This window comes from Elgaria multicarinata, chromosome 1 (assembly GCF_023053635.1).
Source record: "Elgaria multicarinata webbii isolate HBS135686 ecotype San Diego chromosome 1, rElgMul1.1.pri, whole genome shotgun sequence".
In the NCBI taxonomy this organism is placed as follows: Eukaryota; Metazoa; Chordata; class Lepidosauria; order Squamata; family Anguidae; genus Elgaria; species Elgaria multicarinata.
The window spans coordinates 156,217,993-156,244,463 of NC_086171.1; the positions used below are offsets into that span (position 1 = coordinate 156,217,993).

The 26,471-nt window shown below is 40.1% G+C and overlaps 1 protein-coding gene across 5 annotated transcripts in view; it reads right to left on the minus strand.

The window, feature by feature from the left end:
• The window catches only part of PTPRF (protein tyrosine phosphatase receptor type F), a 589,418-nt gene that overhangs the window by 289,689 nt on the left and 273,258 nt on the right, over positions 1-26,471 (minus strand). For all 5 annotated transcript variants that reach the window (XM_063140104.1, XM_063140096.1, XM_063140111.1 and 2 more), the window contains exons 4-5: positions 3,136-3,281; positions 1,801-1,942 (exon numbers count right to left, since the gene is read on the minus strand). In XM_063140104.1, the coding sequence (XP_062996174.1) occupies positions 1,801-1,942; positions 3,136-3,281 (288 nt within the window). The remainder of the gene's footprint in view (positions 1-1,800; positions 1,943-3,135; positions 3,282-26,471) is intronic.

Consider the following 26,471-nt stretch of genomic DNA (forward strand, 5'->3'; position numbering starts at 1 on the left):
GTTCCCTTTCCTTGCCAGGGTTGCTATTGAACCCCGAGAGAGAATGTAGATTATACAGAAGGGCAATGGACGTTAATCCAATCTGGCCTCTGTCATGCCCAACAGAGTTGCTGTGTTTTGCTAAAGTGGAGAATATGGCGACTCATTTTTTGGTGCAGTGTAGGAAATGCTGCAACATCTTTCCTTCCTTACATTCTGTATAATCTCCCTATTTGAAAGGTTCTGTAAAGCAAAGTGTAATCCCCAGCCCTACAACTCAATCTCATATTTATTAATTTGTGACACCAGGTGCCCACTAACTGTCCCTGAAGCTTTCCTTGTGAATATGTGTGTGTGTCAGTTTATTGATTCTGGTCCCTTCCTGCTAGCTTTGCTCAAACCCTTCCTCTGCTAGGCATGCAAGAGTATTTCTGTGCTGCTGCAGGTAATAATTGAAAAAGACAGAAATGCTCAATATGACTCATACATTATTCAACTTATCAACTGCCCAAGAGAAAAAGAAAAGGAGAGGTGTTTGCATGTCTACCTCTCCCGCTATCAACAGAAGAAATAATTTTCAATTACACTAAGTGTATGCAGCTCTGTTCACCGACAGAATCTGGAGTCAGAGAGATGGAAGTAGAGAATGAAGGATAGCACAGGGAAGTAACTGCTACAGAACATTTGCTTGTGTTTGGATTCTTGGCTCCAGTTTGCTTCTTAATGATGTACCAAATGGAATATGTTAGTAAGCAGAAAGAACACTACAATCCATGGCAGAAATCTAAATTAAGGTCCCATATTAGCCAGCTGAAATGACACTACGGAAGCCAACTAAACCCTGATCAACGGGTTGTGAACTACTGACTCTAATGCAAAGCCCTAAAGGGAGCTTTGGGAGTATTTTTGCAGCATATATTTATAATAATGTGTATAAATGATAGGCCAAAAGCTAGACACTACCTGAAAATAAATACCAGGACCATTTCAACCATCCAAAGATTATTTTAACTTGTACTATCACAAACAAGAAAACATTCTTCAACCAAAAGACTCTTGACATTCAACCCTGGAGCAAGAGAAGGACCAATATTGAGGCCGTTATTGCATCCATTGTTTACCTACCAGAATGCATTAAAAAAAAGAATCCTGCAGGAAACTCAATAGCCAGTTTTCTTATACTAATCTTACACAAAAATATTATAATTTCAGAGTTGAGTCTTTTCTGGATAGAGTTAAGACTTCTGAATTACATAAAATATACTGAGTAGCACTTTAGAGGAGAACTGATGGTCAATTAAAATATGTTAAAGAGCAGCAGTTGGCATAAGGACTGGAAACTATTTGGAACCACCTGATCTAGGCTTTAGCTCTCAGATACAGAGAGGCTCCCATTAATACTATTGTAAATTTATGAGATACTACAGACTCATCTTTCCTGCTCAATCATCTACACACAATGTTCTAGAGTTGAGAAACAATCTGAAAAAAAAGTTTTTGAAAAAGCAACAGCCTCAACAGCAATGTTATCTCTTAACATATATATGACAACATAAGCCTTCATCACTGGAAGATTGCACTAGTAAGTAATTTATATAAACCAAGATATCTGCTTAATCTTTTGTCCTGAAAAGAGATTTTTTTCCATTTTAAATTGGATATGAAAAGAACACAGTAATCAAAACATAAAATTCTTCAATAGAAGGAGAAACAGCAAACATAACCAAAAACAAAGTCTAAGTCTAATCTTTCCAACATGAACAACTAACTATCTTCTGTAGTTTCCAATTGTAACTCAGCAATTAATAGGCTCCTACCTACCTTCTAACACTGTCAGTTTGGCACTGGTGTTTATCTCTCCAATACTGTTGGTAGCCATGCACTCGTAGATTGCTTCATCCCGAAGGACACGCAGAGGCTGAATGCGTAGAACTGATCCAGACCCATCATCAAATTCAATAACCTTTTCCAAAAGAAAGGAGAGTTTGTTAAGAACTTCTTACTGGAACTAATCCAAAGACAACCTTGTGTACATGCAATTTTCCAGGTTCTTTAAATATGACTGAAAAAAATGGGAAAGGGCCAAGAGCACATAGCCCTCAGTTCCTCCACTTCCTGGTTCTACTTTGAACATTTTTTTAAAAAAAGATGAAATCTGGATATGTCAAACTGGAAGCAAGATACAAATGGCATTTACTGTGACAATATTAAGTTAGAGATCATATTGTTTTGGCACAAGATTAAAAAAAAATCATTTAGAACAAGGTTTTTTACAACTGTTTCAGCAAAACAGTGAAGTTCATAACTTATTGCTTTGCCATGATGCATGGTTTGGTCATTAGCATCATGCCTTAAATACATGTGCTATTTCATTTCTCCTAGTCTCATTTACTTCCTGGTTTGAACAAACCATGGTTTGCCATGGTGTCCAAACTGGAAGTACAATTTAAACTGTGGTTTCCAATTCTAGCATGCAAGAAAACCATGGCTTACAAATCATAGCTTGCTTGATTTTGATATCACTGTAAACTATTGTTTGCTCAAATAATAGTTTAAGTGAACTGGAGAATGGTGTGAGAGGAAAAAGAAGGAAAAAAAGAGTACGTAAGCCCAAGGCATAGCACAGACCAGCAAACTATGTGACATATGTGTTATATGAATTGGGCCATTATCTTTCCATTTCACTAAATGGTAAAAAGTCTTTAACCCTCCCTTAGAGCAAAGAGGGAACTTGTTAGTTTACCATGAAATCACCTATAAATTGTTCCTTAATGGCAAGGACTGCAAATTAATTGACACAGAGCTTAATTAACTTCACACTCATCTAATTTCAATTTATAAACAGTGCAAAATCAGAAAAAATAATATCAACCCAGATTTTATAGTGATAACAAAAAGAAACTGTACTATAATTTGGAGAATCTTGTTGTTTTAACTTTCAGATGAGATTTAACCAACTCTCCTATAAGGATTTTTTTTTTTTGTCCAAAATAATCCCAGCCTGGAAATTTGTTAAATCAGAAGTATCTTACTGCAGAGCATATATTATCAGGAAGGAAACTGTACTTTCTAATCCATAGGTTTGATAATATTTAATATCATCCAACATACAGGCACCCTTACAAAATGGTTAGGAAATATATGTTCTCTTCTTACCTCAAATCGCTGGGAGCTGACCTTCTTTCCTTTCTTCATCCATGTGATGCGTGGCTTTGGCTCTCCTGTTGCTTGGCACACAAAAGAGGCCACACCTCCAGAAATCCCAATCTGATCCTCAGGAGTTTTCATGAAATTTGGCTTGCCTACAAGACAAATAAACTGAGTGGTGAGCTGTAGGCAAGATATGCAAGAGGTCTAAAGTAATGATAATGAGTACTGGAGCACTTCAAGTTTAGACCTACTCAAACAAACCCAACAATGCAAAGCTGCCTCATACCTATTTCTAGCAATTGGCACATATCAAAGTATTGACAAAAGCCAGGCATGTGATCCTGAATGTATACGTTATTCTTTCCCTCTGAACGGTTTCATATTTAGGGATGAGGAAGGAAGCAACTTTCCTTTTTGAGAGTATTCCGTGAAGCTTCTTACATGCATTTTAAAAGCCTTTGTTTGCTTTGTGGTTCGTTGTTTCACCATTCTTCAGTAGTGAAGCCTTCTGCAAAATATTGACATGCCTAATTATTCTCAAGGGTTGGCCTATAGACCAATGCCCTGAATCATTTAAGTACCTATTAATGCCCCCTGAGTAAGATCCTGATTTCTGGGAGTACATAATCCATCTGCAGGTTCTGTTAATCAGTTATTGGACAAAATATTTTTAAAAAAAATATAGAACAATGGTTGAAACAGTTTGGATGGCCTCACAATGTTTCTCACAATGAAGCACACAGGGATTATAGCTTTGCTAGGCTATGAGAAAGCTCAATGTGCACCTGCTGTTCCTGTTATAAAAAATGCACACTAAAATAATAAAAACAAACAAACAAACTCATGGTTATGCCAATCCTCAATCATTGCATGCTAGTTAAAAATCACACTGCCCTTTTCAGTTAAGAGTTAAAGGGAAAGGTCTGCATCATCCTCATTGCTGCCTCTGCAAATTGGAAGAAATACCACTAGAGCTATGTAAGCGCTTTCAGCTACTGGAAGATGAGAATGGAGGACAGCCTGCAGAGGAAGAATTACAGGGAACCCTATGCAACAGTGAACAAGAGGCAGAACATCAGTCGATCAAGAAGAAGAGAAGAGTTGTCGTTGTGGGAGACTCCCTGCTGCGTGGGATTGAAACCCAAGTATGTCGTGAAGACCCATGGACTCGCCAGGTATGCTGTCTCCCTGGAACAGAGATTAGAGATGTGACTGAAGGGTTGCCAAAGCACATAAAGCCCACTGATACATACCCTTTTCTTCTCATCTATGTGGGAACGGATGATATTGCCAAGCGGAGCTATGAAGAAATCACGTCAGACTTTGAAGCTCTGGGAAGGAAACTCAAGAACTTTGGGGCCCAGATAGTTTTCTCATCCATCCTCCCAGTTCTTGGAAGAAGATTAGAAAGGGAAAGAAGAATACTCTGGGTGAACGACTGGCTACAAGGGTGGTGTGGACATGAGAGATTTGGATTCTGGGACTATGGGCTGCGTTACTTGGAAGATGGACTGCTAGCAAGGGATGAGTTGCACCTCACAAGGGCTGGGAAGAATGTATTTGGTCATAGCATGAAGAACTTCATCAGGAGGGCTTTAAACTGAATCCTATGGGGGGCGGGAGATGTAAACTTCAAGGCAACAATGTATTTATTTATTTATTTATTTAAAACATTTGTATCCTGCCCTATATCGCTAGGATCTCAGGGCGAAGTACAGATGAAGTTTCAAGCACCCTAACACAAAGAACAGCTCCAATAGCACCTAAAAATAGTGTTCACAACAATGTAGGAATGAAGTCAGACTACAAAACACATGGTCTTCGGTGTCTATATACTAATGCTCAGAGTATGGAAAACAAACAGAACAAACTTGACCTCTTAATACATGAAGGCAAATAGGCCTTGATAGGTATAACTGAAATTTGGTGGGATGACTCCCAAGACTGGAATATAGCAATTGAAGGATATAACTTGTTGAAAAAGAACAGAAGAAATAAAAAGGGAGGTGGAGTTGCACTACATTTATTTATTTATTTATTTATTTATTTATTGCAGTTTTATACCACCCAATAGCCGAAGCTCTCTGGGCAGTTCACAATATGTTATTCACAATATATGTTAAAAAATACCTATCCCTGCACAGAAATACAGGCGGATGAGACTGGGAGGCCCATCGAGAGCATCTGGATTAAAATAAATGGGGCAAAGAATAAAAAGAACATGATAATCAGAGTCTACTATCAACCACCCAATCAAGGAGAAGATGAGGATGAAACTTTTGAGAAACAAATTGCCAGTGTTTCAAGGAAGTCTGATGTAGTAGTGATGGGGGACTTCAATTACCCCAATATCTGTTGGGAGACAAATACTGCCAAAAGCGGCCCTTCCAAGAAATTCCTGACATGTGTGGGTGATAACTTTCTCCTACAGAAAGTAGAGGAAGGAACTAGAGGATTGGCAATCCTTAACTTGATATTGACCAATAGGGATGACTTAGGGGTAAAGTGACAGTTACAGGAACTCTGGGGGGAAGTGACCACGCCATACTTGAATTCTTGATTTTAAAGGAAGCAAAATTTGAGTGTAGCCATACACATACTCTGGATTTTAGGAAAGCTGATTTTAATAAACTCAGAACTATGATAAGTAAGGTCCCATGGCAAGTGACCCTAATGAGAGAAGGAGTGCAAGATGGGCAGGAGTATTTAAAAAAGTAAATTTTAAAGTCACAATTACAATTGCAACAAGGAAAAAAGATAGAAGACAACAGAAGAAACCAATGTGGCTCCACAAAAAGCTTAGAGATGACCTGAAAACAAACAAAAAACAATACATATACGGGAAGGCCAGGCTACAAAAGAAGAGTATAGACAGGTGGCACAGAATTGCCAAAATGGCGTCAGGAAGGCTAAAGCTGAGAATGAGCTGAGATTAGCAAGGGATGCTAAAAGCAATAAAAAGGCTTTGTTGTTTATTCGTTCAGTCGCTTCCGACTCTTTGTGACTTCATGGACCAGCCCACGCCAGAGCTTTCTGTCGGCCGTTGCCACCCCTAGCTCCCCCAAGGTCAAGTCTGTCACCTCCAGAATATCATCCATCCATCTTGCCCTTGGTCGGCCCCTCTTCCTTTTGCCTTCCACTTTCCCTAGCATCAGCCTCTTCTCTAGGGTATCCTGTCTTCTCATTATGTGGCTAAAGTACTTCAGTTTTGCCTTTAATACCATTCCCTCAAGTGAGCAGTCTGGCTTTATTTCCTGGAGTATGGACTGGTTTGATCTTCTTGCAGTCCAAGGCACTCTCAGAATTTTCCTCCAACACCACAGTTCAAAAACATCTATCTTCCTTCGCTCAGCATTCCTTATGGTCCAGTTCTCGCAGCCATAGGTTACTACGGGGAATACCATTGCTTTAACTATGCGGACCTTTGTTGTCAGTGTGGTGTCTCTGCTCTTAACTATTTTATCAAGATTTGTCATTGCTCTCCTCCCAAGAAGTAAACGTCTTCTGATTTCCTGGCTGCAGTCAGCGTCTGCAGTAATCTTTGCGCCCAGAAATACAAAGTCTGTCACTGCCTCCACGTTTTCTCCCTCTATTTGCCAGTTATCAATCAAGCTGGTTGCCATAATCTTGGTTTTTTCGAGGTTTAACTGCAACCCAGCTTTTGCACTTTCTTCTTTCACCTTTGTCATAAGGCTCCTCAGCTCCTCCTCGCTTTCAGCCATCAAAGTGGTGTCATCTGCATATCTGAGATTGTTAATGTTTCTTCCTGCGATTTTAACTCCAGCCTTGGATTCGTCAAGCCCAGCACATCACATGATGTGTTCTGCATACAAGTTGAATAGGTAAGGTGAGAGTATACAACCCTGCCGTACTCCTTTCCCAATCTTAAACCAGTCCGTTGTTCCGTGGTCTGTTCTTACCGTTGCTACTTGTTCGTTATACAGATTCCTCAGGAGGCAGACAAGATGACTTGGTATCCCCATACCACCAAGAACTTGCCACAGTTTGTTATGATCCACACAGTCAAAGGCTTTAGAATAGTCAATAAAACAGAAATAGATGTTTTTCTGGAACTCCCTGGCTTTCTCCATTATCCAGCGGATATTGGCAATTTGGTATCTAGTTCCTCTGCCTTTACTAAACCCAGGTTGTACATCTGGCAATTCTCGCTCCATGAATTGCTGGAGTCTACCTTGCAGGATCTTGAGCATTACCTTACTGGCATGTGAAATAAGTGCCACTGTCCGATAGTTTGAACATTCTTTAATGTTTCCTTTTTTTGGTATGGGGATATAAGTTGATTTTTTCCAGTCTGATGGCCATTCTTGTGTTTTCCAAATTTGCTGGCATATGCATCACCTTGACAGCATCATCTTGCAATATTTTAAACAGTTCAGCTGGGATACCATTGTCTCCTGCTGCCTTGTTATTAGCAATGCTTCTTAAGTCCCATTCAGCCTCACTCTTCAAGATGTCTGGCTCTAACTCACTGACCACACCGTCTGACCTATTCCCAATATTATTATCCTTCCTATACAGATCTTCCGTATATTCTTGACACCTTTTCTTGATCTCTTCTGTTTCTGTTAGGTTCTTGCCATCTTTGTTTTTGATCATACCCATTTTTGCCTGGAATTTACCTCCAATGTTTCTAATTTTCTGGAAGAGGTCTCTTGTCCTTCCTATTCTATTGTCTTCTTCCACTTCTGCGCATTGCTTGTTTAAAAATAATTCCTTATCTCTGCTGGCTAACCTCTGGAATTTTGCATTTAATTGGGCATATCTCCTCCTATCACTGTTGCCTTTTGCTTTCCTTCTTTCTTGGGCTACTTCCAGTGTCTCAGCAGACAGCCATCTTGTCTTCTTGGTTTTCTTTTTCTTTGGGACGTTTTTTGTTGCCACCTCTTGGACAATGTTGCGAACTTCTGTCCATAGTTCTTCCGGGACCCTATCTACTAAATCTAGTCCCTTAAATCTATTCTTCACTTCCACTGCATATTCATTAGGAATATTAGTGAGCTCATATCTAACTGATCTGTGGGTCTTCCCTATTCTCTTTAGTTTGATTCTAAATTGTGCAATAAGAAATTCGTGATCTGAACTACAGTCAGCTCCAGGTCTTGTTTTTACTGTCTGTATAGATGTCCGCCACCTTTGGCTGCAAAGGATGTAGTCAATCTGATTTCGGTTGGCCATCTGGTGAAGTCCGTGTATAAAGCCGTCTTTTCGGTTGTTGGAAGAGAGTGTTTGTTATGCACAGTGAGTTGTCCTGGCAAAATTCTATCAGCCTATGTCCCGCTTCATTTTGTTCTCCTAGACCATGCTTACCTGTAATTCCAGATGTCATTTGACTACCCACCTTAGCGTTCCAGTCTCCTGTAACGAAAATAACATCTCTTTTTGGTGTATTATCCAGTAGGTGCTGCAGATCCTCATAGAACTGATCTACTTCGGCTTCTTCAGCATCTGTGGTTGGGGCATATATTTGGATCACTGTGATGTTAAATGGCTTACCCTGAATTCGAATTGAGATCATTTTATCATTTTTTGGATTGTATCCAAGCACTGCTTTAGCCACTTTATTATTAATTATGAAGGCGACTCCATTTCTTCTGTGCTCCTCTTGTCCACAATAGTAGATCTGGTGGTGATCTGATGTGAAGTGGCCCATTCCAGTCCATTTCAGTTCAGTGACACCCAATATACCTATATTTAATCTTGACATCTCACCAATAACCACATCCAATTTGCCCTGGCTCATAGATCTTACATTCCAGGTTCCTATGGTGTGTTGATCTTTAGAACATCGGATTCGTCTTTCACCACCAGCACCGTCGGCCACTAGCCGTCCTTTCGGCTTTCAGCTAGCTGCGTCATCGCATCTGGGGCTAGTTGAACTTATCCTCTGTTCCTCCCCAGTAGCATTTTGACCATCTTCTGATCTGGGAGTCCCATCATCTGATGGTATACCGACATATCTCTGGTTGTACTGATCCATTTAGTTTTCATGGCAAGAATACTGGGGTGGGTTGCCATTACCTTCCCCAGGGATCGTATTTAGTTTGACCTCTCTACCATGACCTTCCCGTCTTGGGTGTCCCTTCACGGTTTAGCTCATGGCATCCTTGAGGTGCTCAAGCTCCAGCACCATGACAAGGTAATGATCTCAGAGGAAAGAAATGATGGTTCAACTGCTTAATGAGAATGGCAAATTGATGACAAAGAAAAGACCAAAGTTCTCCATTCTTACTTTGGCTCAGTCTTCTCCCAAAAGCGGGTCTATGACACACACACCTGGAAAAAGTAAAGCACAAGCTGAGGGGGCAGGATTGCAGTTTGAGATTGATAAAGAAATAGTCAAGGAACACCTAATTTCTTTGAATGAGTTCAAATCTCCAGGGCCCGATGAACTGCATCCTAGAGTAATGAAGGAGCTAGCAGAAGAACTCTCAGAACCACTGTCTATTATCTTTGCAAAATCATGGAAGACGGGTAAGGTGCTGGACAACTGGAGGAGGGCTAATGTTGTCTCTATCTTCAAAAAGGGCAAAAAGGAGGAACCTGGGAACTACAGACCAGTCAGTCTGACATCCATCTGTGGGAAAATTTTGGAGCAGATTATAAAAAAGTCAATCTGTAAGCACTTTGAAAACAATGTAGTGATTACTAGAAGCCAACATGGATTTATTTCTCAGGAACAAATCCTGTCAGACTAATCTGATCTCATTTTTTGATCGGGTAACCTCCCTTGTGGACAATGGGAATGCTGTGGGCGTAATATATCTTGACTTCAGCAAAGCCTTTGACAAAGTGCCCCATGATATTCTGATTAACAAACTAGCTAAAAGTGGGCTAGATGGAACAACTATTAGCTGGATTCACAGTTGGCTACAGAATTGGACTCAAAGAGTGCTTATCAATGGTACCTCCTCAAACTGGGGAGAGGCAACGAGTGGGATACCGCAGGGATCAGTCCTGGGCCCAGTGCTCTTCAACGTTTTTATTAATGATTTGGACGAGGAGGTGCAGGGAACGCTTATCAAATTTGCAGATGACACAAAATTGATTGGGATAGCTAATACCCTGGAAAGCAGAAACAAACTTCAAAGTGATCCTGATAGTCTGGAGTGCTGGGCTGAAAACAACAGAATGAAATTTAATAGGGATAAATGCCAAGTTCTACATCTAGGAAATAGAAACCAAATGCAGTTACAAGATGGGGGATACTTGGCTCAGCAATACTACAAACGAGAAGGATTTTGGAATTGTTTTAGATCACAAGCTGAATATGAGCCAACAGTGGCTGCAAAAAAAGCAAATGTCATTTTGGGCTGCATTAATAGAAGTATAGCTTCCAAATTGTGTGAGGTACTGGTTCCCCTCTATTCAGCACTGGTTAGGCATCATCTTGAGCATTGTGTCCAGTTCTGGGCTCCACACTTCAAGAAGGATGCAGACAAGCTGTAGCAAGTTCAGAGGAGGGCAACGAGGATGATCAGGGGTCTGGAAACAAAGCCCTATGAAGAGAGACTGAAAGAACTGGGCATGTTTAGCCTGGAGAAGAGAAGATTGAGGGGGAGACATGATAGCACTCTTCAAATACTTGAAAGGTTGTCACACAGAAGAGGGCCAGGATCTCTTTTCGATCATCCCAGAGTGCAGGACACAGACCTTAATAGGCTCAAGTTACAGGAAGCCAGATTCTGGCCAGGCATCAGGAAAAATGTCTTGACTGTTAGAGCAGTACAACAATGGAACCAGTTACCTAGGGAGGTTGTGGGCTCTCCCACACTAGAGTCATTCAAGAGGCAGCTGGACAGCCATCTGTCAGGTATGCCTTAAGGCAGATTCCTGCATTGAGCAGAGGGTTGGACTAGATGGATTTATAGGCCCCTTCCAACTCTACTATTCTATGTTTCTATGATCTATCCAACTGATATTTCCATTCAAATTGGACACAAACGTCAAAAAAAGTATTTACACATGATCCAGCCACCAATTTGAGTCTAGAATTAAAGAACATCATCATCAGGAAAACACAATTCAAACTCCCATAAACTACAGACAAACCCAGAGGACAAGATTTCCTCACCCCCACCCATTTTTACTGAGGTTGATGCAGCTGCAGCTCCGCCTCCTTTCAGTTCAACTGGTAAAAGGCAGTGGGCCATTTTAAAGGAAAGTGTTTTCCCCCCACTTCTTTTAATTTTGAGTAACAATCAGCTGAACCTATCAGATGCTGCCATTGGAAGGATATGGCCAATGAGGACACAGGAGTACAGCAGGAGTAGCTCCTCCCTATCAGGGGGTCATTGGGGGCCCTCCTCAGATTGCGCACTCCCAGGCTTGCACCCTGCGGTCCAGCCCAGGTGTTACCAATGGGAAAACCTGGTCCCTGTACCAGAACGTTATCAGAATGCTGATTATAGAAGGGGACAATCAGAGGAACTGAGACCATCAAACTGCAAGCTCATAAAGAAGACTTTAAGAATGTGGAGTAGAAAAGGTCCAAATTCCTTGTACACCATTCTCTGCACTGTAATACCTTAGAGCGAAGAGAACTTCCTTGGTTATTTCATTTAATCCATTACAAGTGACATCATTTTACTCCACCCAATTTCCAAACTTATTTATGTAAACAATTTGTTTTATGAAAATGCTTAAATATCTTGGAATGATGAAGATCCTTTAAATATAGGCCTAGCAATAAGAAGCACAAGGTAAGCTCAGAGAAAATATTTCTGACATGTAGGAAATTGACAGCTCACCACAGTGCCACAGACTGTAGCCTGAGATTAAAATCAATCAATTATTAGCTGTGATTGCTTAACTTACATTGATTTCACATATTTACTTATCCAGACTCACATCTATTTCTACTTAGCTATATTTACATATATCTGTATTTCTTCCCCTCTACCATCTCCCTCAGCAAAATGTTGATAAGGTTCATGCTGATGTTGTTTACACTGTAACTGACCATTTTGCACTGCAGTCTGCTCAGCTGATTTCTCATGTATTGAATTTCTGCCCTTGATTTGTTCTCTTTATTTTGTTATTTACTCTGTGATGCTTAATAAATTTAGATTAGTTTATTAGCAACAGAGAGTAGAATCCAAACTCTTATCCTTTAAGAATGCAATTATACATCACCTTGCATAGCTTTCCCCAGCATATATATATATATATATATATATATATATATATATATGTGAAAAATGTTGAATTTTCCCAAGCTCACAGAAGTAAAACACGTAACTGCAAGCCTATATATGCCTAAAATGTAAGTCCAACTGAGTTCAAAGGAACATACTCTTAGTTTAGGATTGCAATTTTAAAGAAATATAGAAAAGCCATTTTTTTTCGAACCAATAAGAATTCTAGAGATAATGTAGCTTTTACAATTCCATCTTTTGGCTACACAGATTTCATTAGCAAGTTCTAATGTCATTTTAAATCGGAGTGGATAACTTATTCAGCAGAGACAATCACACCAGAAATTTGATGTATTGTTAATTGACAGAATTTAAAAGGATGCAATGTATGTATTGCATAGACTATTGTTAATTGACAGAATTTAAAAGGATGCAATGTATGTACTTTGAAAACAGTATACTTTTTATAACCTTGGCAGGTCCAAAACTGCTAGAGCTGAATCAAATACTTGTAACTGGTCAGAAATTGCTAATTTTTCCAACTTCTCAATTCAAAATTTAATTTAAATGGCAAAGTCAAAAGTGGAATATGCACTTCGAATGTGAATGTTATACCTCAAACATCTGAGTGATTCAGGTTGCAATCCTAATCACACTCACTAGAGAATAAGCCTCATTGAACACAATGCAATTTACTTTTAATTAAATTTATTTTATTATTAGAATTTTTATCCCACAGTTCTATACTCAGTGCCCAATGAGGGTAGCAATAAATTTAAAAATTGCAATAAACACAAAAAATAACATATTTACAACTTAGAAAAAAGCACTACTCAGTTAAAAACTAAAAACCATAAAACAATGAACTAAAGCAACAGGTAGAAGAATAGTCACCCTGTAGAGCCCAAATGTAACAAGGGAGAAGAATTCAGATATGGTATAGGATTACACTGTTAGATGTGTTGGCATCTCTTCATAGTTTGAATTTGGCGGGCTTTCAATAATCACACACTAACAAATAGTAATTACCATCGTATGCTACTCTGATACTAAAATAAGACCATGTTATTTGTTATGCCAGGACACAATTAGATGGCAACCTATGAGGAATAGTGTAGAAGCGGATTTCCTGCATCAGCAGGGCATTACATTAGATTACCTCTGAGGTTACTCCTAACTCTACAATTCTATGGATCACAAGTTGCTTGCCATTAGGAGATACTGAAGCCCAAGAAAGATCCATTAGAATAGAATATGTGCCCTAAAAGATGCTCCAGAATCATCTGCACCCACAGGATTTGCTTTATTTATTTATTTATTTATTGCATTTCTATACAGCCCAATAGCCGAAGCTCTTGCAGTTCAACCAATGTGGCACTCAATCAATGTGGGGAGTATTTTCTGACGGAATAAAGTTTCAAAACCATTGTGATGGACAAGAGCTGTTTGGGGAAGAATCAGCTGCAGAGTATGCTGGCCACCTGACTTCACCTGGGGCTCCTGATTGCAGGATTTTTTCCCATCTCCCTTCCAAGCGTCAAGAGCACAAGGGCTATTGTTATGTGGCTCTCCGCTGGGCTGAGAAGCCAGGAGGAGGCAGAACAGAAGACAGAGTGGCTCACTGAAGGAGCTGCCATGCTGAAGGAGCTGGAACTGACTAAATCTGGTCCCCTACTTCAAAGGAGCTATTACTCTGCCAACCTCACTAAACACACATCCTCTTTTAGAGTTGTTTTATGAGGGCTGCTGGTTCTGGGTTCTCCTGGGTGAGAGCAATGAGTGCCTGAGAATAGGGGAGTGTTAGTTTTCAGCCCAAGCTCACATGAGAGCTTAGTCTGGGGAGATAGTAGCCAAGGTTGGTGTTTGCCTTCTGCCTATGAATGCACAATTGATATGCTTGGTGGGTGGTTTTTTAAGATTATGGCTGTGAAACAATCCAGTGGATAGCCCGGGGAGCAACGTGGGTGCCCCTGTAAGTGTGGTCACGGGTACAGGGAGGTAGGGTGTCGGGGGATTAATAGGCTAGCTGAGGAGTCACCAATACACAGATGACACCCAACTGTCTTTCTTTTTCATCAAATCCAGGTGAGGATTCTTCCTGGCTTTTAGTTTTTGAGTTTGTTTTAATCTGCTACTGTATTTAAAATCTTTGCTGCTAGCTTCTGTTTAACTATTTTATTTTTATATTGTATATTTTTATATTCTAGTTTTAAGCTTTTAAACTTTTATATTGTATTTATCATGTATATTTTATTGTTTCGCATTTTATGGCTTCGCATTTTTGTTGTGAACCACCCAAAGAGCTTCGACTATTGGGTGATATAAAAATGAAATAAATAAAGTAATAATGTACCACTACATATCAGCTATCAATACTGTCGCATACTAAATAACCCATACTGCCAAATATTGATATAAAATCTTGAAATCGTTTTCACTGGGTGCCAAATACATTTATCAAATATTAGGAGAATATACATCATATATTTGAATATCTACTTTGTAATTAAGATAAAGAATTAATATAAAGAATTCACAAGGGAAGTTTTCATATATTTTGGGAAGCAAAACTGAACCATTTTACAAGGTGCAATTGGGAGACATGTTGCATTTATTCCAACTGAAATCCTGAAATGCAAAAAAAAAATCTCTGAAAAATCTTGGAAAAGAAAACCTGGAGAAAACAAGGTGGGAGCAACATTTTGCTTTAATCAAACTAGCCACAAAAAATAGCCAAACTTAGCAGTAACTGGAAAACAGAAAAAACTTCCAGGTACAGGTCTAGACCAAAACAGCCTTAGTTGCCCAGGTGAATGACTATGCCAGGAAATGTTCCATAGGAAATATAACCATGTTAATTCTCCTGGGCCTTTCAGCAGCTTTTTCTATCATTGACAATAGTACCCTTCTGGGTCATCTAGCCAGGGTAGGACTGTGCGGGCAGTCTTTTCTGGAGGGACCTGCTTAGAAGGTGGTACACAAAAATGAATTCTTTATGCACCAAAAATCTTCAAACATGTTTGACAAACCTCTTGTCATTTTAAAATTTCTACCTTTTCCCAGCAGATGGTGCCACAATAGGTAAAATGCTAAACTAAGGTTATCATGACAACAGTTAGACTCTCTACTTTGTCATGGGGTGTGGAATAAATGCTGATTACACAGAATATATAATGTTACAAGGTACGGTTAATGCCTCAGGCCAACAACCTTCTGCAAACTGACTCATCCAAAATGATGCTGTTTCTAAATCTTGCCCTTTCTTTTTCCACAGCAACTCTGCCAATCAAGCTAATTGACTGCACCAGAGGGCCACCGTCATGGGCTCCAGGCTTCCAACAATATAGAAACCTCCCCAGGCATTGTTTTAAGATGAGGATTCCATTTTTAATTATATGTGAAATACAATAACAATTTCTGCCCCTTGAATTCTTAGGTAAGAGTTTTCTTAGGTTGAGGTCGCAAAAATCTACTGCTAGAATAAGTTTTACCTAATATATTACTTTGTATACAAGTTGGTCAATTAGAGGGTGGTAAAGCACAGAGAAGTGATTTAAGGAAAGAAGACCCCCCCCCCAAAAAAAAAGTGGTAAGAAAGTGTTACTGATGGCTCATGAGCACAAAACTCTGAGAAGGATGTAAAAACACACACAAAATGGTCCTCCCCTATGCAGAAGCTCTCTTTTCACGTAAGCGTTTTGCAGAGTTGCGTCTAAGTTCCAAAAATGGATCAGTTATCTAAGAAACTGGAGCAAGCAAAGCTATGTTTCATCTTGGCTTTTAATATTTATATTTTACTTGTCAATAGTACCTGCCATTGTTTATGAGAAAAATGACATTTGCACTACATGGCATATGCTAAGCAATAAAGGCACACCTGACTGGGCATGGGAATGCTTCTGCTTCACTAAGTGGGTTAAGGCGTACAAAATGCAGCAGAAGTACCTGCCCACATTCATAGATCCATTAATGAGAGAAACTCCCTATTAATTATCTAAGATGCTGCAATGAAGACATATTACTAACGGGACAGGCATTAACCCAATGAAAATTAAATTCTCTCAGACAACCAGACCTGTTGTACATGTTGTACTAGCCACCGTTAAGGATTTGGGGTGAGCCATGAGATCAGGAGCTCCTTTCACCATGCCTTGTGCTTAAATTGCTCCTGCCTCCTTCTATCAAGGTATGTTGATACATCTGACCATTGTTGGCTTAATCACTTCCCTACAAGTGATATCTCCAGAGAGTGACAATGGTGGAAGAACAATTTTTATTTATACATAGCTTGAGAAAAAATGTCATTGCAATTTCACAAAGCAGGAATAAGGATACTTCTCCAAGTGAAGCGTCCTACTTAGTGGACATTTGAGAGCATATATGCTTTTCCATCTGACATCCTAGTACAGGCTACGAGCTGGCTTCACTGTGCACAGGGTTTCCCTGGCTCCCCCTGCCACCTTCTCCCATGTGGCTGGGAGAAGGACTTTACCAGAATTTAATTTTGCTTTCAGTATCCCAGCTTAGCATTGTTTGGCTCAGTTTGGACAACATGTTACTCAACAGTGGACTATTTAATCAACTATTGTTTAAATAGTCCCCTGTTGACATGGGACGCCATTGATCGTGGTGCCCCATATGTTTCCAGGGACGTGCATGTGCTTTGTCGCTGCCACCTGTCCCTCTGAACAAGAAAGTCACAGCCTACTTTAAATCTGGGCCTTTTGGACCTATTTTTTTTTATATCACCTCTGCATTGTTATTCCACCCATTTATTTATTACATTTATCTCGTACCTTTCTTTTGTGGAATTTATAGGTTTCCCAAGCAGTCTCCCATCCAGGCACTGACCAGACCCAAATGCAATTAGCTTCAATAAAGTTGCTATATCATGTGCTTTCAGGCTATTATTATATATTATTATTTATTTATATAGCACCATCAATGTACATGGTGCTGTACAGATTACACAGTAAATAGCAAGACCTTGCCACATAGGCTTACAATCTAATAAAGTTGTAGTAAACAATAAGGAGGGAAGGAGAATGCAAACAGGCACAGGGAAGTGTAAACAGGCACTGGGTAGGGTGAAGCTAAACAGTATAGAGCTAAACAGTATAGAGTCAGAACAAACTCAATATTTAAAAGCTATAGGGAACAGAAAGGTTTTTAGCTGAGTATGTTTTCTATGGTGTACTATCAAAGAATTAAAATATATTTAATTCTGAATTCAGTCAGTTGTCCTTTTTCAGGCTTAGGCACAACTAGGCTATTGAAAGTGGTTAATCACTAGGAGCACCTAAATGCCCACAGGCAACCAGAAATTTACTCAGAACCCTTCATTTGAAGCACATTCCCCAGCATGTGTCTAGCCGTTAAAAAAAATAAAATTGCACATGCTCAGTTCTGTTCTGATATGTGACCGAACCAGCACTTTTGCACCAGAAGCTTTGTTTTTCTAACAACTCTGCATACATATCCCTTTTTGCTGATCATGATTCAATAAATGAAGATAAACATAGAGGTATCTGTGCTCTATGAATACTCTTGGTTTTTGGAAGCAACACTCTTATTTAGTTTACCACTTTTTTCTTTCCTTTGAGACTGAACCCCTCATAATAGTTTACACTCCAGAGACAGATTCCACTGTGCCATTGGTACAGTGCTGCCAATGTGCCCTGGGAGCTGTGGTGGGGCAGGGAGGGGCCTTCCTGAACCTCTGGACCCTCAGCAGCTGCCCGCCCACGCCACTGAGGCTGGACCTTCTCCAGGTTCGAAGAATCAAGGATATTCAAAGGAGGGCTGTGGATATACCACTTCTAATGCTGCTATCCCTGCAATGTTGCCATCCTAGTCCACCACCAGCTCCACTCACAGATCTTTGCGTGTTAGGTGGAAGGTCTGAAGGGAGACCCTATATACTTTTAGCTGAACATGGGTAGATTCGCTGAACATGGGTAGGTTTCTGCCCAACATGCAAATTGGGCAGGGGTGGGTGGGTGAGAGTTGTCAGCAGGGATGGTCATGTTAGGATGTGTGGCCCTGCTCCTCTCTCCATATATTCTATTTTTAAAGTGGGGTTAGATCATAGGGAAAGGTGTGGAATGAATGCTAACTAACTATTTACATTAGTTGCAAAAGCTGCTGCTAACTTAAGAGAGAGAAAAATGGAAGTTGTTTTACATAGAACTTATCTGAGGGCTATGCAAGACTGTTACAGTAACAGAAAAGGCACTTTATTAATGCTCACAGAGACCACATATTACATCACACATTCTTGGGCTGAGGCCTGGATGTTCACCAGCCAAGCCCTAGAAAGGTATCATTGTAAAGAAGTGAGTTTCTGTAAAACACGTTTTGCTTCATCTTTGATTAGTTAGAATCTACAATAGTAGATTACCTGAGTTTTACTCAGATTCTGGCCATGCCACCTGGTGCCAGTTTGCATCATTGGCTGATGAAGATTGTACTTTTATTTTTAAAATGTCCCTAGCAATTGTGGAGATATGAGGAAAAATATGCAGGTCTTATTCTGCCCATTTGTTTGTTTTTTGAGAAACGGGTGTTTTCAGCCAGTGGGTGAGGTCATAGCTATGATTGACACTCAGGGAAGCAATGCTAGCAATACAATGTTACATCCATTGTCTGGAGAAGAGGCTTCCCAGTTCGTTTTGAATCCATTTTAAAGCTTCCCTGCTAGAGGAGTTATTGTTGTCCATAGGGGGGAGAATGGAGAAATCCAGAATGTTAATGTAGTTGTGATATGGCAGTAGCATAATAACTCCAAAACAAAAAGACTGCAAAGACAGAGGCTTAAGCAGAGACAACACATTTTTCAACGGTGGTTTTAGAACTCCACAGTGGAGTTTGTACACCACCGTTGAGAAATGTGTTGTCTGGAGGGAAAACTCCACCCCATGGTGAAGGTTTTTTTTTTAAAAAAAAAAATACTCCACGCAGAATATCAACGCTGTGCAGAGGAGAGTTCCTGCACAACCATTGTGTTGTGTGTTGGGCTCCGTGAAGTTTCCTTTTGTGTTGAGTGGACTTTTCCCACTGGCTACAGAGTTCTCTGGCAAGAGGAGAGAAAGGAAGGAAAACCACTCTATGAGAGCCATTGGGATTGGGGTTTGTTTTTGTTTTTTTGCAGCAGGAGGACTGAGAGAGAGAGGGCAGAGGAACTGTCAATCAAATGTTGCATTGCCTTTTAATCAACTCCATGGTAGCCCACAGTTACACTACAGTGGAGTTAGAACATGTTGTGTGGTGAGTACCCCCTACAAACTCAACCGCTGACTGGAGTTTTCCCACTGCGTAGAGTAACATGTTGTCTGAACTGAGCCAGACATTGATGCTCTAATTCACATTTTATTATGTGTGACACGCAAACCCAGACACAGAGGTTGGTTGTTGAACCATGGGTTATCATGTTATCTGAATGCAGCCATGGTGGCTTGTTAACTATGCTTTGTGGTTTATTTTCTTCAACAAGCCATGTTGAGAAACCATGGATTTTGTTGGGTTGTTCAGGCTGGTTAAAAGCCTTACTGCATGGTTAACTCACCGTGCAGAAGACATGCTGCATTCAGACAACACGCTAACCCATGGTTCAACAAACTCACACTCAACCACTGTGTTGTGTGAACAACCCCATGGGTTAATCATGGGTAGTTAACCAGAGAAGTGGACTAAACATTGGTTAATTGTGGGTTGTTTAACTCATGATGAACTCCTAGGGCCAGTTTGCACAATCACTGCAGCCCATTGTGGCTTATTTAAGCCATGGTGGGTTGCAGTGCATGCAGCTGGCTATTTGCATATTCAACCCTCAACAGGCTTGTTGTGTCATCTGAACCAGGGCAGCAGGGTTTGTTTGAGCATTAAAACAACCCTCAAATATGCCTATGACAGACCATGGGTTATTTAACCTTCAAACAATCACTGCAACTCAAGTTTGGACAATATGACGGCTGGGGCTTGAATAGACCATTTGGATCTTACAGGCACCACGGATCATCTTGGCTTAAATAAGCCACAGTGGGATACGGTGATCATGAGAACCAGGTCATAGTGTTCAGGTTCACATGTTACAACTTTGAAACTGTCAAGCTTACCTAAAATTTTATTTGCAATAGGCATACATTCATTTTTACTAACAAACTTATGAAATGGAAAAATTTTCACAGAAAAAGAAGGCTTTGGAAAAATTTCTGCCCCACATCAATACAAAGAAGTAAGGCTTACTGTAGATCTTAATCTGGAAAGTTTGCATAGGATTGCAGCCTTCTTAAAATACATAAAAGTCTAAATGTTTATTTAGACTTTGAGGGTTTAAATACATGTTATATGTAAATACAAATACCTAAGAAAATCCAACCATCTGTTTCCTTCATATAAAGTAACATTAAAAGGGTTGATTTGGAGTGGGAAATCAGCAGGAGGGGTTACTTACCCCTTTCCTAACGAACTACCCAATGGTTTGCGTAATATGCAAATTAGACTGCCTGGATTTTGAGAACTGGAATATGGCAATGTGGTGTAGTGGCTAAAGTGTTGGACTGGGAGTCGGGAGCTCCGGGTTCTAGTCCCCCCACTCAGCCATGGAAACCCACTGGGTGATTTTGGGCCAGTCACAGACTCTCAGCCCAGCCTACCTCACAGGGCTCAGATGTGGTATAGGATTACACTGTTAGACGTGTTGGCATCTCTTCACAGTTTGAATTTGGCAGGCTTTCAATAATCACATACTAACAAATAGTAATTACCATCGTATGCTACTCTGATACTAAAATACAACATGTTATTTGTGATGCCAGGACACAATTAGATGGAAACCTATGAGGAATAGTATAGAAGTGGATTTCCTGCATCAGCAGGGCATTGGATTAGATGACTTCTGAAGTTACTCCTAACTCTACGATTCTATGGATCACAAGTTGTTTGCCACTAGGAGACATTAAAGCCCAAGAAAGATCCTTAGGACAGAATATGTGCCTTAAAAGATGCTCCAGAATCATCTGCACCCACAGGATTTGCTTTGCAGTTCAATCAATGCGGGGAGTATTTTCTGACAGAATAAAGTTTCAAAACCATTGCGATGGACAAGAGCTGTTTGGGGAGGAACCAGCTGCAGGGTGTGCTGGCCACCTGACTTCACCTGGGGCTCCTGACTGCAAGCTTTTTTCCCATCTCCCTTCCAAGCAGCAAGAGCACAAGGCAATAATAAAATAATAAATCTGAAACGAGCCAAACATTAAAACATTCCAATGTAACTGTTGTCAAGATTTTTTCTGTTCCTTTTGCGCTGCTTTGAAGTTACAAAAACTTAAAACATAAAAATCCTCTAATAATTTTCTCTGTACTTTTTTATTTTCTTCTTTTTTTAATTTTGTAATCCCAAAACAGCTGGCTGGAGTGCATGCTAAATGGTGTTTTTCTTTATTAAGGGATCAGTAAGTTCCTCTCACCTACAAAAAGTGTTTCTCATTTATAGTATCTATTAGCACATAGGTTATTAAAATGTTTTGTAGACTAGTAACTTTTGTGAACGTATTTGCAAAGCTGTGTTATTATTGCATTGCCTCAGGCAGCCTTCTCAGCACTGTCTGACCCTGGTTCTAATAGAGTGTTACAGCAGGTTCCTAATAGACAACTTTTTTGAAACAATTCAAAATTATTAAATTGCATCGTAATGTGCAAAAGGTCCAGAACATACAGTCAGGAAAAGAAGCAGAACTAAATTCTGTTGCCTGAAACAAGTTGGAGCGGAGTGAATGTTCCTGAACTGAAAAAAAGAAACATGAAAATTAATTTTGCTAGCATGCTTGCCACATTAAACACCATATTATTGTGCACAAAAGGATTAAAAGGTTTTAATCCCCCTTTGGAAGCAGCTGGTTCTTGATGCAGCAAGTTCAAAGACCTCACCAGTCTCATTTTCACTCCTTTAGTTTTAAGAATTTGAGTGAGCTCACCCTTCTTTTGTAGATAAACACAAGGCACACTATTATTTAGCTTCCCAACCCCAATAAACTCCACTGTAAACAATCCTATTAGGATACCTGTTAGGGTAACAAACAGATTTCTTGGCAACTAGAAATGGTGATGCAGATAAAAACACATTTCATTTTAACAACAGTGTATATTGTCCTCTGAACTGGATCTTGGCCTCGTCTACCTGGTGAAAAAGAGAGCATCCTGATTAACGATAATGAGTGCACTCTGGCATAATACACATGCCATTTTTCTTTATTTATATAAACTATTTTCACATGCACAGAGTTCAAAATAGAGCATCTGCAGACAAATAGAAGATCATTTGCATATTACTATGATGCCAAGTTTTGATTACTGGCAAGGAATCTAAGAACCACTCTAACACACCCTACAGAAATTAAGCCAGTTGTCTTCTGAATATCCTCAGCAATAGGATTTTCCACTCTGCTCAATATGGAATAACGGAGCTGCTCAGAACAAGGAAGACAGCTTGCGGTCCACCAATTAACAAAATACTATCCTCTTTTCTTAGACTTTAATTTTTACAGCTTGAGGGGTTGTTCAGACAATTGGCCGGGGGGGGGGGGGGAATGTAGGCAGGTCCCACAACCAGCATTACCCTGATTACCTGTGCCATGTCTGCCCCTTCGCATACAGGTCCCACAACCGGCATTACCCTAATAACCCATGCTATGTCTCAGGTTGCTGTGCAGTCTGAACCCTTAGTGTAGTGTGAGTAATAAGGGTAATCCTAGTTTTGTGAACTGTCCAGGGAGTTTCGGCTGTTGGGCGGTATAAAAATGCTAATAATAATAATAATAATAATAATAATAATAATAATAATACATGATCGGCAACTGCCACTGCTTGGTTTCTTCCACTGATCGTCTGAACCCAGACTGAGGGTCATTTTGGCCTTCTGATTTAATGTTTAACATAGGTCGTACAGAACACCACCCATTTCCTAAAGCACCTTTGCAACTTAATTAAAATAATCTATTTTGCAAAGGCTGCAGTTTGGACTTTAATGTCATGTCCCCAGTGGAGGATTCCTCCTCCTTGGAAAATCTAGAGCCTCTAGCAGCTATCAAGGCTCAGGACCTACCAAGGTCAGAGGGCCTGGAAAAGCCTGGCACTCAATAACGCTCACCCAGAATCTACCCCCACAGAAAGAGGAAGGATTCACTTCAGAGGCAGAAGAGGAGACACACACACACACCCAAGACCCCAGGAGAGACATAGACTGAAGAGGCAGGTCAGACTCCACAAGCTCGAGAGAAGTACCAGGCTGAAGCAGTAAACGCTTCAGGAATAGGGCGCTTTTGCTCACGCAAAGATGCTTTTCAGAAGCTATTAACAAGCTGCAGCTAGATACTGGGTGGGGTTCTGACAGCCTCTGTTTAAGAACAGCAGTTAGGAGCTAGAAGAATTGCTAGAAACAACGTTCATCAGAACTTTCTGAATCCAGCTTCCCTTGACTTCACTATGGACTGCTTCCTTGCGTGAATACTTCTAGCTTGGACACTGACTCTCCTTCTGCCTGTTCCTTGTCTGCTGTTTTGCTTTGGAAACTTGTTACTTGTGACGTGGCTGCTATTATTATTAATATTAATTTATAAAGCGCCATCAATTTTCATGGCGCTGTACAGAATAAAAGAAAACAAGACAATTTGCCATATAGCTTACAATCTAAAATCACCGTAACAGATAGGGGAGGGTGGGCTGTTGAGATCTTATTTATTTATTTACAATATTTATAGATCTTGCCTTTAGTCTGATCTGTTTGTACTGACAGCCTTGGAACTCTTGGACTCTAGAACTTGCAACTGCTAGGTTCAGACTCTAGAATGTTACATTTAATCCCATTCTTTTGATAAAACTATTGAGAATAATTAAATAGTCTTAACTATTTAAGCACAAACCCACAGTACTTCCAATTTGTACTACTCTTTTACAAACTTACACTCCCTGCCAGTGAGTTTTGAGAACTGGTGTTATGCATGTTCTGATCCAGTTCCACTTTTCACTTTTCCCATTAGAGTGGTATCACTGCCACCACTTCCTATGGACAAAAATTGGGGAGGAGAATAGTGGGGGTGAGATGAGTCACTGCCAAAAGCTTTCATTAGATATTTATTTATTTATTTATTTATTTATTTATTTATTTATTACATTTTTATACCGCCCAATAGCCAAAGCTCTCTGGGCGGTTCACAAAAATTAAAACCATCATAAAACAACCAACAGGTTAAAAACACAAATACAAAATACAGATATCCCTTCTCTATTGCCCCAGCAACCTTGTAGCAGAACTGAACTGCCAGGTTTGCGCGGAGAAGCCCTTGAATTGCAAAATTCACCAATCACAGCAGACCTCCAAATTAGGAAGTTTATTTAGGATACAGACACAAAAGGGAACTGGAGTTCAAGACTGACAGTATAAAAGAAAACAAGTGATATATCCAAAGTTGCCATATGTTTGGAAATCTGGCATGCTAAGGGAAGGTGATACCATTTTCTGCCTTTGTGAGAGAAAGCAGTACTGAATTAATGTACTGAATTAATGCAAACTGCCATCTTGGCCCTGTGGGGAAGAAGAAAGACTGAGGGGACAGGAGCAGGCAGAAGTAACATTGGGGCCTGCTCCTCTTGGACTCTTCCCCCCCCCCCCACAGGGCAAACTGCCATCTTGGCCCTGTGGGGAAGAAGAAGGACCGAGGGGACAGGAGCAGGCAGAAGTAACATTGGGGCCTGCTCCTCTTGGACTCTTCCCCCCCCCCACAGGGCAAACTGCCATCTTGGCCCTGTGGGGAAGAAGAAAGACCGAGGGGACAGGAGCAGGCAGAAGTAACATCGGGGCCTGCTCCTCTTGGACTCTCTCTCTCTCTCTTTCTCTCTCTCTCTCTCCTCCCTCCCTCCCTCCTGGACTCCTTTTCCTTGTGTGTCATGTCTTTATTAGACTGTAAGCCTGAGGGCAGGGACTGTCTTTTTTGCTAAGTGTAAGCCGCTCCGAGAGCCTTTTTTGGCTGAGGAGCGGGGTATAAGTATGATAAATAAATAAATAAATAAATAATAAATAATTCCAAAACAGAAGATATCTTTCTTGGATTTGAGTGGGGATTTTAATAATCCGACTTAAAGGAAGGGGGGGGGATAGCTTGTCCAATTGGCTTCTAGAAAGCAAAATTCCAACCTCCATCCAATGGAAATACAGATTGCTTCTCTTAATCTTTTAAACAAAATAAGTCTCTCACTCGAAGTCAACATTTCTAGATATAAAAACTTTGGTTTTGTCTTCAACATGGTCATCGCAATGTATATTTTTGTGCTTTCTCCATGAACACATGCACAAAACCCTCTCCCAAATGTCTGATTCAGCATAATTCCAGATTGGTTTATGTTGCAGTTGAGAACAAGCCAAAAGTCCTTATTTGTGTCAGGAGACGAATTTCTGTGGCTAGGACCTATCTGTAAATAAGTAGCAACTAGAGACGTAATATCATTTTGACTATGAAAAAAAAATCTCTCCAAAACTGGAGCTTCATGGTCTTATCATACATTGCACCATTCTCTCTCATCAAAAATGGAATTGTGTAGAAAGATGGGCCATAGAAATAGATTTAAGAGATTAATTGTGGTCAACTTATTAATGTGTATACCAAAGCACAGTAATGGCAAGAACATCTATAATAAAGGTATATGCAGTATTATGTGGAAAACATTGTGAGGGACATGCTTTTTATTGAATTACATAAGATCTCAGAAATGCCTAGTGAAACTGACAGCAGTTCTTAAGCAAACAAGAAGCAATAATGTATACACACAGGGCACATAGACAACATGCCATAATTGAATATTTTGAAGGTCTGCAAAAGATGACAGGGTTAAAGTGAAATATCTTGTAGAAGAAAAGAATTATTTCTAGCTCACTAACATTAGGGAGATAATGCTGGGATGTACAGTTCTAATGCCCACGTGGCAAGGGGGATTAGGAAAACTGGACTAATGGTTGAATGAGCTAGAAGAACAAATTCCAAATACATTTAAATAATTTCAATCTATTTATCCTGTTCAGGAAAAAGTTTCAGAGTGTGTCAGAAAAGATAAAGAAAATAAAAGCTACAGAACTCACTAACACAATTAGAAGTGAATGTGGCAGGAACATTGAGAGCAAGTTAATTTGTTATGGCA